Genomic DNA, 15,452 nt, shown 5'->3' with positions numbered 1-15,452 from the left:
AATATTGAACAGTAATTGAACGAGTCTGGTGGAAATGACTAGTAGCCTATGAACTTTTAGAAATCGATGTCGACATCTAGTGGTTGGTAATTCTTACGTGCATGGACTTGCTTGTTTTATGTAAACGACCGTGTTTGCGTACTTCCGTTTCAACGACCTTTGACTAAATTAACGAATGAGTCTATATATAATAAGTAAATTTGTTTAAGAAAATAAGAATGGACCAGCGAGGCCAGAATACGGTTTAGACTGCTGGATAATCCTTTTTTAACTATTGTCTGTGAACAAGGTAGTTGGTTTCTAGCTAATCATTAGCTGATAAGTTAGTAGACCATCTTGGACCCGCAACAAACCAGATGTTTGTTAAGTTTATTAAGGTACTGTAACTGGTCAGCCAGCTATGATCAGCACAAGTAAATATGTAAAAAATCATATAATACATAGTATACCTATTGTAAATAAATGTCAATATACTTAATTAAAACGAAACGAGTTGTGTTCTTATGGGCAAATTTACAAACCACAAATTCAATAATAAAAGTAAATAAAATTGTAGTATTTACTACAGCCAATGAAACTGTAGAATAATACGGGCTATGGCCTGTATTTTAGCATCGACCGCATCAATATGGCTACTTATCGGCACCACCTGAATTGACTGTTATTGCATCACTTCCGGGAAATAAGGTCAAAAATTGTTTCCCTTGTCCGCCATTTGAAATATTTGAACTTCCTTGTGACAACTTCCAATGTACGTTTTGGTTTACACTAAACAATTATCAGAGGATCTGGGCGAATAGTCTTAGTTTTGCGTCTCATGCACGTTGGAATTCCGGCGTCGGTAGTTTTCTCACCCGATTGGAACAAAAAAGCGTAGAAAAGTGTGCGAATGCTGCGCGTATTCGAAACGTGTTCAACAACGGAACGCGGTAAAGTTTTTGCATGAGTTGAACGCTGCTTGCGGATAAGGAGAGGCGAAGGGAAGGCCTGTGAAGCCTGGGCTTTTTTCTTGCGCTAGTCATGGCCGGAAATTTTGATTCGGAAGACCGAGGGAGCTGGTATTGGGGGAGATTAAGCCGGCAAGAGGCGGTTTCGCTGCTCCAAGGGCAGAGGCATGGAGTGTTCCTGGTGCGGGACTCGATCACTATTCCCGGGGACTACGTGCTGTCTGTGTCGGAGAACTCCAAAGTCTCTCATTACATAATAAATAGCATCAGCAGCAATCGCCAGTCTGGACCAGGTAAGCGGTGCATCTAAAAATAACGTTACTAAAAACGACGGGGCAAATAAATTCTGCTTTAGCAAAACGCTTAGCAGCCCAATTAGAAACTTGTGTACTTCTGTACTATGAATAGTTGGCACATTCAGTGTAATTTTTCACGTCAATCTAGTTTTACGTATTAATTTAGTGTGTTCTTTAAGATGTTTACACAAACTGAAATCAATAATTTTTCCAATATAAACTGTATTTTGGTTCAGTCATTCAGATAATCTAGTCGTGTTACTGTACGTAGTGTGAATCAGTGTATGCATGTGTGTGTGTGTGTGTGTGTGTATATATATATATATATATATATATATATATATGTGTGTGTGTGTACATGAGAAAAAATGCTCACGTTTTTTTGCAGATGCTCAATCAGCAATGCTGAATTTAAAAACTATTATCTTGATGTTCTTCCATCATATGTGCTCTCTTGCTGTCATCCCACAGGACTTGCTCCTCCTCGGTTCCGTATTGGAGATCAGGAATTCGATGCCTTACCTGCCCTATTGGAGTTCTATAAGATTCACTACCTGGATACCACCACTCTCATTGAGCCCATTAGCAAAGCCAAGCACTCGTCCTTTATCAGCGTCAATGCGGGAACGGGAGGAGTTCCTCAGAGGCTTGAAGAGGAGTTCGTCCGAGCTCTCTTCGACTTCCCCGGCAACGACGACGAGGACCTTCCGTTTCGAAAGGGCGACATACTCCGAGTACTGGAGAAGCCGGAGGAGCAGTGGTGGAATGCTCAGAATTCTGAAAGTCGCGTCGGCATGATCCCTGTGCCCTATGTGGAGAAGTACCGGCCGGCCTCGCCAACATCAGGGGCCCCCGGGGGGTCTGTCGGCGGATCCGGCGCTCACGGCAACTCTGACGGCCACAGCTCTCAGTCTCCACCTCTGCTCGGTGAACCGGGCCAGTATGCCCAGCCCACATCCTTACCCAATCTACAGAATGGTCCGGTTTATGCCAGGGCGATTCAGAAGAGAGTTCCCAATGCCTATGATAAAACTGCTCTTGCTTTGGAGGTAAACAATTTAGTTATTTTTAATTTACAACATTGTATTAAACAGACACACAGATTACTTGTTTTGAGAAATTTTTTGTTTTTGTTTTGGCGCCTCCCAGTGGAACTGTAATTCTCTATTTAAGTCTCTTTTGCACATTACATTTTCAAAGTAATTCCTCCACTTCTAACACTTCATCTTTTGTCTTGTGTTGTTAGGTTGGCGACATGGTGAAGGTGACCAAGATCAATGTAAACGGGCAGTGGGAGGGTGAGTGCAAGGGAAAGCATGGCCATTTTCCCTTTACCCATGTCCGCTTGCTGGACCAGCACAATCCAGAGGACGAACTGAGCTGAGAGAGCAGACTGTCTTCCCTAGCAGCCCTTCGATGTACACTCATTCACACACATACACACACTCCGGCTCCTCACACATCCTCACTACTGCCCTTAACATGTCCGCCTCATCATTACCTTGTGCCATTGTGTCTCATGCCAATGTACACAGTACCTGCAACAATTCCCTTGTTAGATTTTATGCAATAATTGAAGATACTTACCAAGTAAACACTAAATTCCACACACAACACCATACACTACAGAGCGAGGAGCATTAGTGTGTGGCTTCTTGTGAACTGCGAGAAGAGGAAGAGCCTGCTTGGACTTAAAACATGAGCGGTTTGGTGTCTTAACAAGGGACTGTTCCTTTGCTTCTTTGAATGCGGTAGCATACACTACTTAGTGTCCTAGAACACAACAGCTTTTTACATTACAAATCATCTACTACATGAAAATATTCAGAAATGCAGATCGAACATGCTTTGAATAGTCTTTATGATTGGCTTGTCAGTCACTACTGGCTCAGCGCCAGTCAGACAGATGGGGCGGCACACTATATAAAAGATGGAGTAGCCCGAACCCTCACCGCATTTCGTTTTATTTATGCACAACATTTCTAATGTATACAAAATGGGCCATGTATCATTCACTACCGCTAAATAACTGTTTTACTACATTTTCATTATATATTATCAGGAAACGCTACTTGCTCCTTTGACCATTATTGCTGTACTTGGAAGTATTACACTAAATGCGGTTTTGTTGAATGTGTAACCGTAATTTCTAATGCTAGACTCAATACGTCAATATAAGATAGACTAAATAGACTTTTGTTGTCCAAATTGTGACTTTCCACTCAAATTAACTAATGTGTTTTTGCCACAACTTCCCTTGCCAAGGTTGAAAATACAATGAGTGGTTCTTGTAGTGCCTCTCTTATATGTTGTGGCCCAAAACTGCTTTAATATTAGAGATAGATATTTCTAAAACAACCCAGTTATCTTTACAATAACCTAGTAAGATTTTATGAAGTGTCACATTAATGTGCAAAGCCTAACCTGATGCCTCAAATGTGTTTTGCTCAATTGATTTTGCACATACGATTAGTCTTTATCTATTATCGGTTCATCTGGCTATTGACTTTTTTTACCATCAGCCTCCATCATGCCTGTATTATCTATTTCAATGCAGAAACAGTGTATTTTGTTCTTTAATGCCCAAGTAAGACATTGTTTTCCTAATTGCCTGCCTTAATTGCAGATTGTTGTCAATGACCAAATCAGCATTGTCTTTAGCCTAAATTGTTGAATGCATAATGCGGGGGAAAGTGAAGTGTGTTTTGTTCAACCTTGCAGAAATGTTTCTTTTAACCTGCTTCCATTACTATTGACTGTATGAGTGAATAGAAATTGAATATCTGTGGACAAATGTATAAATTATAACACTAATAGACAGGCTACCAGAACAACACTATCAAATGTTAATATTTTTACCCTTTACCTTTATTTGTTGTTACTTTTAAAAAGAAAAGTTGACTAACTTTGTTTGGTAACAATGACAATCACCTGGAAACCATTCAGTTGTCAAATTTAATGTTAGAAAGCTTTGTTGTATGTTTGTGTGTAGGTTAGCTGTATGTTGTCATGATGTGACAGCAAGCCAGCCATGTTATGTAATTGTCACTTAAGTCATAATTATGAAGGACTTTGATGTTCATGATCTGTCTTATTAACTGTCACAAATTACCTTGATGAAATTAGATCACTAAAATCAGCAACAAAGCAAAGCCTTGTAAGTCTGAACTCACCTGTGTCCTGTGAGAATGATTTCACCTTAAAAAAAAGCATCACTTTCCTCTATGACTGAGTTGAATGAGTAATCGCAACAGTCGTGTCTGTACATTTTAATTGTACCCAAAGTATTATGTTTTAGAACCGAATTATCAACACAGTAATTTTGTGAAATTAATCTTGTGTTATCCTTTATGTGCATCCAAGTCTGTCAGAACAGTGTTTTAAGTCACACAAAAAAATCCAACGTTTTTGTTACAGTTTTATTCATGTACATGAAATAAAGTTGACCCCTATAGTAATGCTATTAAACCTTTTACCTGGCCTCTGTCTGTAATATCATGCCTCGATAGTAGTGTATTACTCTGTTATTAGGATCAACGTGATGGAGAAGTGCTTGTTTCATTATCCTACCATAGTGTAAGTCACGGTTTAATTTTATGGGCAGCTATTGTTAATTCTGACAAGCCAACCTGGTTGAAAAATTGTAAAGTTGTAACAGATAGTAATAACATGGTACTTTGAAATATAGTGTGATAGATGATTACCATATTTTTCATGTACTATGGCATTTCAAAGGCACATTTGTGCTGTATTGTTAGTGATCTACACTGATACGGCACACAATTTAATTTCTATGGTGTAATTGATAGAAATATACTTGTAAAGCAAGTTTACGCCCAAATGCAATATTATTTAAAATTAGCTAGATGAATGTATTATTTTATTTATATATTATTTAATTGAAATGATAAAACACTTACCTCATGCTGTTCCAAACCTGTATGATTTGGACTTATATGACTTTCTTCTATGGAACATAAAAGATATTTTGAAGATTTTTGGTAACCAAACAATATTGGTTACCATTGACTTCTATGTTGTGGACTAAACAAATTTTCTCAAAATATCTTATTGTATGCTGTCAGAGTAAATTAAAGTAATTTACCTTTTGTTGGTTAACTAGTCCTTATGGTTTTCATTTAAATTTTAATGTGTAATTTTAAATGGACTTTTCTTTAAACTAATATATTTCTAACAATTACATACCATAGAACATGAGGGTGAGTAAAGGAAGACAATGTTAATTTTGGGGGGGGGGGGTAAACTCTTCCTTTAAATTCAAGAGCTTCTATTGACATTTTTATAGAATAACGTTGGTCCTAAATGTGCCACTTTAATACACAATGTTTGGTAACAAAAATAGCAGAAAAGCACATAGAATTAATTCTCTGTTCAAATAAAGAGGGTTAAAATCCAGCTTTCGTAAGGGGAGAAGAGAGGGAGTGTGTGGAGCTGCTCTGTGTGAAAGTTCCCGGATGAAGGTGTAACGCCATCTTTACTCCACCATTCAATCCGCAGCTGTTGCTCGCACAGGGGCCTGCCGGTGAACTCACACTCCTCCTTTACTCCCAATCTCTCACAAAACACGCTCGCCGCGCGCTGTCCACCATGGGTGACCGGGAGGATTTGGTGTACCAAGCCAAGCTTGCCGAGCAGGCGGAGAGATATGATGGTAAGATACATTGAGAAGTAACGGGAACGTTGTTTTTACAAAGCGAGTGCTCAGACAGACAGACTAACTGACGGTCGGGTTAGCTGGCTTAATTCGTGTATACATCAAACGAACACCATGTAAATGGCAAACCGATCTCCGTTTACCATTTAAAAACGTTGATTATTTTATTTGTACTGTCCGTTAATTCTGTCGATGTGATATTGGGGTAACTACAGAATGGCATATGAAGATGGAGACGTTTATTGAGGAGACAAAATGGCGGAGAGTTAGTGGGTGAGGCAAGCTGTTGCTAGCCATGGCGGAGGGGGTGGCTGCAGTCTTCAAGGCTCATGTGGGCGAAGAACGGTTCAAATATTAGTTAACAGCTGTCTTAATCGACCCAATCAATCACGATAAGGAGTTATTTCGGTACCAGGGCCGCCCTTTTCTGCGTTTACCCCCGCAACACATTACGAGAGACCGTGGCTGTGTCTCAAAAACCTTTTGAGCTGCCTACTTTTTGCGTATTATGGGCGCGTTGAGCTAGGATACCCAAAAATGCTGTCTAGGCAGGTACCTCAGTAGATTTAGAGACGCAGACGTTGTACAGTAAAACAAAGCAATTAATGCATTGTAAGCTCATATACAGTAGCTTTGCAGTGAGATATCATTCTATACTGTAGAGAAGAGGCTCTGGTTTGTGGTGTTCGTGATTTTAACGATATAACGTACTAAACCAACAGCTATGACTGTGCCTTGTTGGTAATTTATTGTCTAGTTTAGTCACCCATTAACCTATTTGAGGTTTCTAGGGTTTTCACTCAGCACTTAAAAGCATGCTTGCTGGTAGCATGTAGAATGATGTTTTTTAAACAAAGGGTATGCACAGTGTTTTATGATTGAATACTGACTACACAAGGGGAATGAGTGCTAATGTACATTATGTTGTAAATGTTTATCTCTTATTTGAATAAATGCATAATACACACGCACACAAACACACCATAGTAGAGCTATATATATATATATATATATATATATATATATATATACACACACACACACACGTTTTTGTTTAACTTTGAGATCAGTTCTTCCATGATTCTGAATATACAACTAAACAAAACAATATATAATTTACTAATGGCTAATTATTATTATTATTTAAAAAAAGCAGTGAGTGAATGAATGATTCAATAACTTGGTCATTAATACTTCACTTGTTTCATTACTGGATGAATCAGTGTTTTTGAACAAATCTCTTGAATGAATGATTCAATGACACATACATTTTAAGTCGCTTGTCACCAATGCACACTTGTCGGTATGGCAATATAATTGAAACAATCTTTATTTTTGAAGGTGATTTACTCTATTTTGAGCGCTACTGTAGACATCAGTGCTTACATCTGAACTATAACCTTTTATTCCAGTTCTTCTGTGATCATTTGAATATTTATAACTAAAAAATAATGATACTGTTTGGTTGAAAAACTGTTTGTGAAGCTGTTACATACCTAAAGATGACAACTGCTCTCTCCGGGTCAGCGGCAGCGCCAACGCAGATTTGAATGTTCCACTCCGATCGTACTTGTGAAAGGTTTAGGCTAATAGATACAGGCGAATCGTTGTCATTTAGGAATAAGATTGCGTGGGTGTTTGATTTGAGATTGCTATTAACGATTAATCGTGTAGCTCTACCCCATGGAGTGCAACAGTGGCTGCCCAATTTATCAGCAGCCTTTGATCTGGAAGTATTTCATAGAAATATTAAATTCTTTGTTGATTTTAAAACATGAACCAAACCTACAAGCTACGAATGAATCACAATCATGAATCCCACATTGCAAACTTTAATTAAAAAAAAAAAATGTAATATTGGGTAAAAAGACAAAGGTACAACACTAAGAGCAAGAGAGAAACAAACAAATATGTTTTAAGCTCATTGCATAATATGCATACTATACATGCAGATATTTAAGTAGTTTGAGAGTGGCAAGAAAACAACATTTTTAAGTGCTTCATGGGATTGGGCGGGCCGGGCACTAAGAGTCCTTTGGCACGTTTTGCTTGACACGATACACACTTTTCCTGCAGAATCCCGAAATGCAAAATTCCACTGTTAAACAGTTATTTTAAAAAATTGTAGAAATAATATGGGTTGATGGCTTCAACAAAAGCAAATACCATTGTCTGTCTTTAAAGGTTTATAAGTTATCATTCAAGATCTATTCCCCTATGGAGAAAATTTATTTTTTTTAAATCCCAGAACCCATTGGACTCATTGCTATGTAACTGGCTAATAAAATGTGTACTTATTTTTGCCATAGTTGTGGCTCGTATTCTGCTTTCTGGCTTTGATTTAAATCCAGTAAGCAAAATGTCCATCACATTTATTTTTAATTTTCCAGAAATGGTCGACTCCATGAAGAAAGTGGCTGGGATGGATGTTGAGTTAACAGTTGAAGAGAGAAACCTGCTCTCTGTGGCCTATAAGAACGTTATTGGGGCGAGAAGAGCATCCTGGAGGATAATCAGTAGTATCGAGCAGAAAGAGGAGAATAAGGGTGGAGAGGACAAATTGAAAATGATTCGGGAATATAGGCAAACGGTAAGATGTGCTCTAATTAGCATTCATTAACATCACTAGAATATGATTCATTTTATGCTTTTAACCTTTACATTTTCATGTCCAGGTTGAAAATGAGTTGAAATCAATCTGCAATGACATCCTCGATGTATTGGACAAGCACTTAATCCCAGCTGCAAATTCAGGAGAGTCCAAGGTCTTCTACTACAAAATGTATGAAAAGCCATTAGTTTTTCCTAAGTGAATCTAAGGTTGAATCGTATGTGACATAATGAGGTCACGGCTTTATTTATACATGTTTTAAACAGACCTTTTCTTCCTTTGATGCTTCAGGAAGGGCGATTACCACAGGTATCTTGCTGAGTTTGCCACAGGAAATGACAGGAAGGAGGCTGCAGAAAACAGTTTGGTTGCTTACAAAGCTGCTAGTGATATTGCAATGACAGACCTTCAGCCTACACACCCTATTCGTTTGGGTCTGGCTCTTAACTTCTCCGTATTCTACTATGAAATCCTCAACTCTCCTGATCGTGCATGCAGGTTTGTTTTCTTTGTGTTTTGTGGTTTTTCAGTGTCAATTTTAAATCTTTTTGCTTGAAGTACAGCAGACAATCAAAATTTTGCAAATGTGTATCAATCATATTCTTATTTAATTTGTATGAATATGATGATATCTAGGGCTGTAATCTCCCAGTCGACTAGTCGATTTATTGGTCGATACGTTCTGGCTCGACCAAATTTCTGATTGGTCGATTTTTTTGCCGTGTTAATTTCATCAAGTGGAAAGCACTAATTGCTAATGGGGGTGTTTTCAGAGCACCCCTGTTTCACAGGTAACAGTCTGTCTTCAGAACACCCCCTTGTTTTCACTTTTTTTGGATCAACCCACTGGAGACAGATTCAAGAAGGTACTAGAAGGCCTTGGTCTGGTGGTTTGCTGAATATTTATTTAATTGTGAGGGTTTAATTTACAGTCAGTCCTCCTTTACCATGTCAAAGACATCGGCAGTGTGGCAGAATTTTACAAAAATAGATAACGGGGGAAAAAAGTCGAATGCAAAGTTTACAAGCACCAGTTTGCATATCAAAGCTCGACTACAAACACGGCATATCACCTAAAACGGTAAGCTAACTTGTCTGCGTTAGGTTGCCCCGTCTGTTTTGAGTAGGCTATATCAACATATCAGAATATGCCACATTTTTTAGTCTAATAACTTACTCGTTTTATATGGATGTTAAGCCTCCTCTTTCATCCAAGCAAAAAATTTATATCACGGAAGGAATTGTTTACTTTTTTTTTATTAAAGTGGACGTGCATTGTGTGTTTAAGAGTAAAAGCTTTAAGTTAATAGTCTATTCATGTCTCAACTGCGAAGCTGAGCTTCAGCCTCGCTCTGTGCGAGGACATGTACAGAGCGGCTGAAATTATAGTGTCTGTCAGTTATTATAATATATGACAAAAACAATTGTCTAAATTGTTGCATATGACAGTTCTTGTGCTGATATCACTAGTTGACATAGTACTATGTTTGGAAATAATAGGCTATGATATTGCGCGCGTGCACGTGATGCAAAGCTGTCAGAGCCAACAGAGTGTGTCATTTCAGTGCAAAATAATTAACGTTAGGTCAAAAATTATTTAATATACTGCAAATAGCCTCCTAGTTTTTTGTTTATTTATAATTAATTTAGGTGGATAAGGCTACCAAGTAGGCTACTGCGCAGCTAAGTAATCTAACGTATTTTTAATCTAATGATTTTTAGTCGAAATTTCAGGACTTCACGCGACCAGGCTTTTAGAGAATGTGTTTGGCTACTTATCTGACCAAGATGGTATTATTTGAAACTTAATAATAGTTTATGTGTGGATCTTAGGTTGGCAAAGGCGGCATTTGACGATGCTATTGCTGAACTGGACACATTGAGTGAAGAAAGCTACAAGGACTCAACGCTCATCATGCAGTTGTTACGTGATAACCTGACACTATGGACTTCAGATATGCAGGGAGATGGTAAGACGCATCACCTTTCTTGCAGTTTCAGATGCTAAGCTTGACAAACGTGTCTTTGAAACCCATTGGTACATGAAGGTGACATCCTCAAAAGCTCCTCCACAAACCAAAGCTATTTTTAGAGCGATTTGTGTCCCGATTTAGGACTTGTGAGGCATCTCATATCAATATCTACCTCTAAAAGAAGTGTTAAAATGAAGGGGTCTGGCTACATTAAAAGTAAAATTGTTCAAGCAAACATGCCTAGGTATGATTAAAATTTTTTATTTAAATTCATCCACCGGAATTGGTGGATGAAGCTTTTATATATGTAATGTAGTGCATCCAAGATATTCATTCCTCAGATGGAAAGCTGTATATTTTGAATAACTTTTAAACCTTTTTGATGTGAAAAGCTATTGTTTTCAAAAGTATATACTGACCTAGTACGCATCACTGCATTTGTGTGCAAAACCAGCAGTATAATCTTCTCTACTACATTTCATGTCATCTTGTAATGTGTCCAACCTCATGCCGTCAAACTTAACCCATCTTGCCTTTTTTCATTCCCACTATATAGATTCCTAAAGGAAAATGTTAAATGCCCACAAACTTTATTTGTAAGTGAGGCCACTTTTTCCAGCACTTGCCTTTTTGTCCACAAATTGCATCATCACTCACCCGTTTGTAAGCTTTGTGTTGCTATCTTTGTAGCCACCAGAGTGCTATATGTGCAGCATGTCTGAAACAAACCGTTTCTGCATGATCACTGCCAGATCCTCTGTCCAATTGGAATGGCTGTGTTGTACCAATATATTAGAATTTGAGAAATTCTGGTATGTTTTCCTATGAAATGTACAGTACAGGTCTCTAAAGGTTTTATCCTTTGGTTTGGGAACGGAATTACGTGTGACAATTAAATGACCGTATGAGATAACACTGCATTCAAATTAGACTTAAGCCAATTTATTTATTTTATTTTTTTGAGCTTGAAAATGACAAATTCTATTTTTGTAACGCTATAGATACATTTGATTTCTCTCACAGCATGTATTAAGTCCTTCACTATTGATTATTTTTATTTTTTGCTTTTGATAGCATTTTATTTGGCAAACTCCTAATGCACAGTATCTTGCAAGGGTTGCAAACTTGATGATGTGTGTAAATGCACAACGCATCACACGTGGATTTCTTTTAGGGACACACAATTGTGGTGCAATGCAATAACAATGGCTTTGTTTCTCTGTGCACAGGTGAGGAACAGAATAAAGAGGCGCTGCAAGATGTGGAGGACGAAACCCAATGAGACAACACAGCCAATATGAGACTCCACCCCACTCCCCCTCCCCCTCCCCAGACCCCACTCACAAAGGGAGCAACCGAGCCCAACCTTATGAGTGGCACTCAACAGCTTGATTCCTCCAGTTTTCTCTCCCTTTGTTTGATTTTTAATATTATTCTGTTTTATTAGCCCTTAAATTGAAATAAAATATACCACTCATGAAACAAACTTCAATTATGATTTTTGAATGGTCAGAACTTAAGGTTTCTTGGAGTTTTTTTTTTTTTTTCGTCCTGGTACAACATTTTTCCTTTTTTTATGTTCATTTGCTTTATTTCTCAACATTTTTATCAGTTGCTGGATATATTTTGAGTTTTTCTTAATGTAATTACAGAAATTAACTTTTATTACTATTACTGATATGTCTACTATTAGTGGTTTGAGCTGTAATATTTCTGTGTTAGTGCAATTATACGATGCAGTTAAAGAAAACAATTAAACCTTTAAAAGGGCAAGTCTAAACAAAGTGCTCTTTTTGTTAATTTAGTTTTTCAGAGAAAGTCGAAGCAAATTTCTTGATATCCATGTGGAGCAAAATGCTTAACATCACCAAGTAGTAGTTATGTAGTAACATTTACCAGTGGTCTGGACTGTAATTTGTGCTAAAATACTGTATTGCTCACATAGGCTGATGATGGTGGGGTGATGGCTGCAGCTCTATACAACTGAAGGAGCCTTGTTGCTTTTAGAACCAAGAAAAATGCAGGTCTCCATTTGGCTGTCTCAAAAAGAAAAAGAAAAAAAGCACTAATAAAGTTGATTTTAAGCCTGCATGAGTACATGACATAGTCTATTTTTCTTCTTCCCCCTGAATCTGCATAATGCATATAATTTCTTCTGTACTTTGTTAACTTGAAACTAGTTTGTACTACTGGATATCTGACTGGAACCACAGACTTAGAATCTGTATTACAACGAAACAGCATGGAATTAACAATTAACTTAAATAAAACTGCCTCAAGTAAAATATTTAACCACCTCTTTTGCACTCAAAATGTTTTCCTTTCTCATTCTCTGTTTTTCTGTCAACATGAAGCACAATCCTATCTTTGGTTGGTAGTGAAACCTTTACCCTTGAAAGTTGGAGAAGTTTATAATGTTTCTGCTTTGGTCTTTCAGAAGGAAGAAATTTATTTGAATTTGGAAAAAGGAGTTGGACTGTATATATGTATTTTGTATGATTTGTATTCATTCAGATTGTGCACATATCTAACATTCAAAGAAAGTATTTAGTGCACCAAGATTGTAACCTTCCATCTCCGTGCAGGTTCACAGTAATGTTGTTCAAGGTCCAAGATGGCCCTCTATCGCAATGGTTCTCAAACAAAGATGATTCAAAATAATCAAGATATTTAATTTACCCCTTCAACAACTGATTTTCATTTGAATAACCAGAGTTCCCGCAGTTTTGGAAAACCTGGCTATATGAAATATAGCCTAATTTTAAAAGTGTGATTTCTAGATCTGGAAAAGCCTTAAAGCGACATGGGAATTTGTATAATGTTTTTTTTTTTTTAGTTATGCCAGGCCTTACTGGGTTGAAATTGAGAGAAAAAATATTATTCTTAATCCTAATCCAGTAGGTCCAATCTACAAATGACTGGAAAAGTCATGTAAATTCATTATTTAAAAAGTGTATTGTGCCTGAAGAATATACAGCTCTTAAAACTTCTGGAAGAGGGTGTTTAGCTACATGACAACTATGTATTAAAACCGGGAAAGTGATTTATAATTAGGTGTTCAAGCACGAAGTGCTGAAAACCTATTGTAATTGCTATTTGAAAAAAAAAAAAAAAACTAAAACGCATCGTGCAGCCCAAACCGTAAGGCCTAGAGACTTGAAACCTGGCCAGGTGGTAGGGCCTCAGTTTGGGGAGAACCTATCAGAGTATGACCCCGATTGGCCCATAGGTGGCGCTACAGCAACCAAAAGTACTAAATTGCTCATAACTCCTAGACCGTTTGACTTGGAATCAAGCTTTGCACCACTGTGTTCCTTGGCTCAAGGCGGACAATATGTATATCTCGGATTCTCGATTTGAGCAACACTCACACTTTGAACTTCGCCCTTTGGTTCACTGTAACAGGGTCGTTTAGAAAAGGGGGCGTGTCAAAATACACTCAAAAGCCTATAAATCATAAATAAAAACTCAGAACTTCACAAAAACTGATGAGCACATGTGTCATGACATGGTGAAGAAGCATGCAGAGTTTCATGGAGATCGGACCATAGGTGGCGCTATAACTGTCAAAAAGCTTATATACCATTAAAAGAGATTTTCACAATTACATATCCCGTGTGTGTGTGTGTGTGTGTGTGTGTGTGTGTGTGTGTGTGTGTGTGTGTGTGTGTGTGTGTGTGTGTGTGTGTGTGTGTGTGTGTGTGTGTGTGTGTGTGTGTGTGTGTGTGTAAGCATGCATAATATAGTTAACAACTGGTTTGTTTTAGTGCAGAATACTGGTGAAATCAAGTGTGTTCAAAATGAAAGTGAGTCAGTAAGTGGTCTTCTATTGCCCTCTCTACTTATTAATAGTCTTTTCACATGTGCTTTTGCATTCATATATATAGACAATAATAAATCACTTATATAACAATTACTATTATAACACAATCATATTTTGTCAGAGTGTATCACTTCAATTGTTCTGATGCTTCACATAATGTCTATCAACGTGGTAAATCATGGTAAATAACGCCAGAAACATGGTAAATCATAGTGAATAAGGTAAATCATGCTAGAATCCTGGTAAATCATTCTAGAATGTGCTATATCATGGTAAATCATCCTATAACATGGTAAATCAAGGTAAACTAAGATAAATCATGGTAAATTATGGTAAACCATGTTAGAATCATATTAAATCATACTAGAATGTGTTCAATTCTGGTAAACCATGTTAGAACAGGGTAAATCATGGTCAATCATACTAGAACTTGGTATATCATGGTAAACTATGGTAAATCATACTGGAACATGGTAAATCATACTGGAACATGGTAAATCATACTGGAACATGGTAAATCAAGAAAAATCAAACTGAAATGTGGTATATCATGGTAAATCATGCTAAAACATGGTCTATTCCATCTATGATGTCAGTGGTTAAATGCTTGCTACATAAAACTTAATGTCTTTTGATGCTTTTGTGCTTAACGGCCTTAAAGGCCTTAACTGCTTGAACACCGCTAAATGCTGCTTGCAGCTTTAATTATTTTAGCTACTTGTCTTAATCTATGGATACACGTAGTATTAAAAACAAAGGTTTGGGAGCCTCAGTTGTATACAGGTCCTTCTCAAAAAATTAGCATATTGTGATAAATTCATTATTTTCCATAATGTAATGATAAAAATTAAACTTTCATATATTTTAGATTCATTGCACACCAACTGAAATATTTCAGGTCTTTTATTGTTTTAATACTGATGATTTTGGCATACAGCTCATGAAAACCCAAAATTCCTATCTCAAGAAATTGGCATATTTCATCCGACCAATAAAATAAGTGTTTTTAATACAAAAAGAGTCTACCTTCAAATAATTATGTTCAGTTATGCACTCAATACTTGGTCGGGAATCCTTTTGCAGAAATGACTGCTTCAATGCGGCGTGGCATGGAGGCAATCAGCCTG

At 37.4% G+C, this 15,452-nt stretch overlaps 2 protein-coding genes across 3 annotated transcripts; both read left to right on the top strand.

The window, feature by feature from the left end:
* The first annotated feature begins 118 nt into the window (after nucleotides 1–118).
* crk (v-crk avian sarcoma virus CT10 oncogene homolog) lies at nucleotides 119–4,711 on the top strand. The gene is made up of 3 exons (XM_077208340.1): nucleotides 119–1,240; nucleotides 1,715–2,292; nucleotides 2,490–4,711. The coding sequence occupies exons 1-3, from the start codon at nucleotides 1,021–1,023 to the stop codon at nucleotides 2,625–2,627; spliced, it is 936 nt and encodes a 311-aa protein (XP_077064455.1). The 5' UTR covers nucleotides 119–1,020; the 3' UTR covers nucleotides 2,628–4,711.
* A 991-nt stretch (nucleotides 4,712–5,702) lies between these two features.
* Nucleotides 5,703–12,799, top strand: ywhae1 (tyrosine 3-monooxygenase/tryptophan 5-monooxygenase activation protein, epsilon polypeptide 1). Of its 2 annotated transcripts, XM_077208342.1 has the most exons (7): nucleotides 5,722–5,915; nucleotides 8,309–8,508; nucleotides 8,594–8,700; nucleotides 8,821–9,027; nucleotides 10,363–10,499; nucleotides 11,059–11,098; nucleotides 11,732–12,799. In XM_077208342.1, exons 1-6 carry the CDS (start codon nucleotides 5,852–5,854, stop codon nucleotides 11,064–11,066), a joined length of 723 nt encoding a protein of 240 aa, XP_077064457.1. In that variant the 5' UTR covers nucleotides 5,722–5,851; the 3' UTR covers nucleotides 11,067–11,098; nucleotides 11,732–12,799. The 2 variants fall into 2 exon arrangements, with proteins under 2 accessions (XP_077064456.1, XP_077064457.1); XM_077208341.1 differs by lacking the exon at nucleotides 11,059–11,098 and having other exon boundaries at nucleotides 5,703–5,915.
* Nucleotides 12,800–15,452: the final 2,653 nt, after the last annotated feature.

The sequence above is a fragment of the Siphateles boraxobius genome, unplaced genomic scaffold (assembly GCF_051911475.1).
Source record: "Siphateles boraxobius isolate OS27281-9 unplaced genomic scaffold, OSU_SipBor_1 6, whole genome shotgun sequence".
NCBI lineage: Eukaryota > Metazoa > Chordata > Actinopteri > Cypriniformes > Leuciscidae > Siphateles > Siphateles boraxobius.
Note: the sequence above shows the minus strand (reverse complement) of the source record. Positions and strands in the feature narration are given on the sequence as shown.

Excerpts from the sequence above, each read along its gene's own strand:
- crk (XM_077208340.1), top strand. The coding sequence starts at position 1,021 with ATGGCCGGAAATTTTGATTCGGAAGACCGAGGGAGCTGGTATTGGGGG. Across the intron at positions 1,241-1,714 it reads CAATCGCCAGTCTGGACCAG|GACTTGCTCCTCCTCGGTTC; the intron begins GTAAGCGGTGCA and ends GTCATCCCACAG. Across the intron at positions 2,293-2,489 it reads AAACTGCTCTTGCTTTGGAG|GTTGGCGACATGGTGAAGGT; the intron begins GTAAACAATTTA and ends TTGTGTTGTTAG.
- ywhae1 (XM_077208341.1), top strand. The coding sequence starts at position 5,852 with ATGGGTGACCGGGAGGATTTGGTGTACCAAGCCAAGCTTGCCGAGCAG. Across the intron at positions 5,916-8,308 it reads GCAGGCGGAGAGATATGATG|AAATGGTCGACTCCATGAAG; the intron begins GTAAGATACATT and ends TTAATTTTCCAG. Across the intron at positions 10,500-11,731 it reads TTCAGATATGCAGGGAGATG|GTGAGGAACAGAATAAAGAG; the intron begins GTAAGACGCATC and ends CTCTGTGCACAG.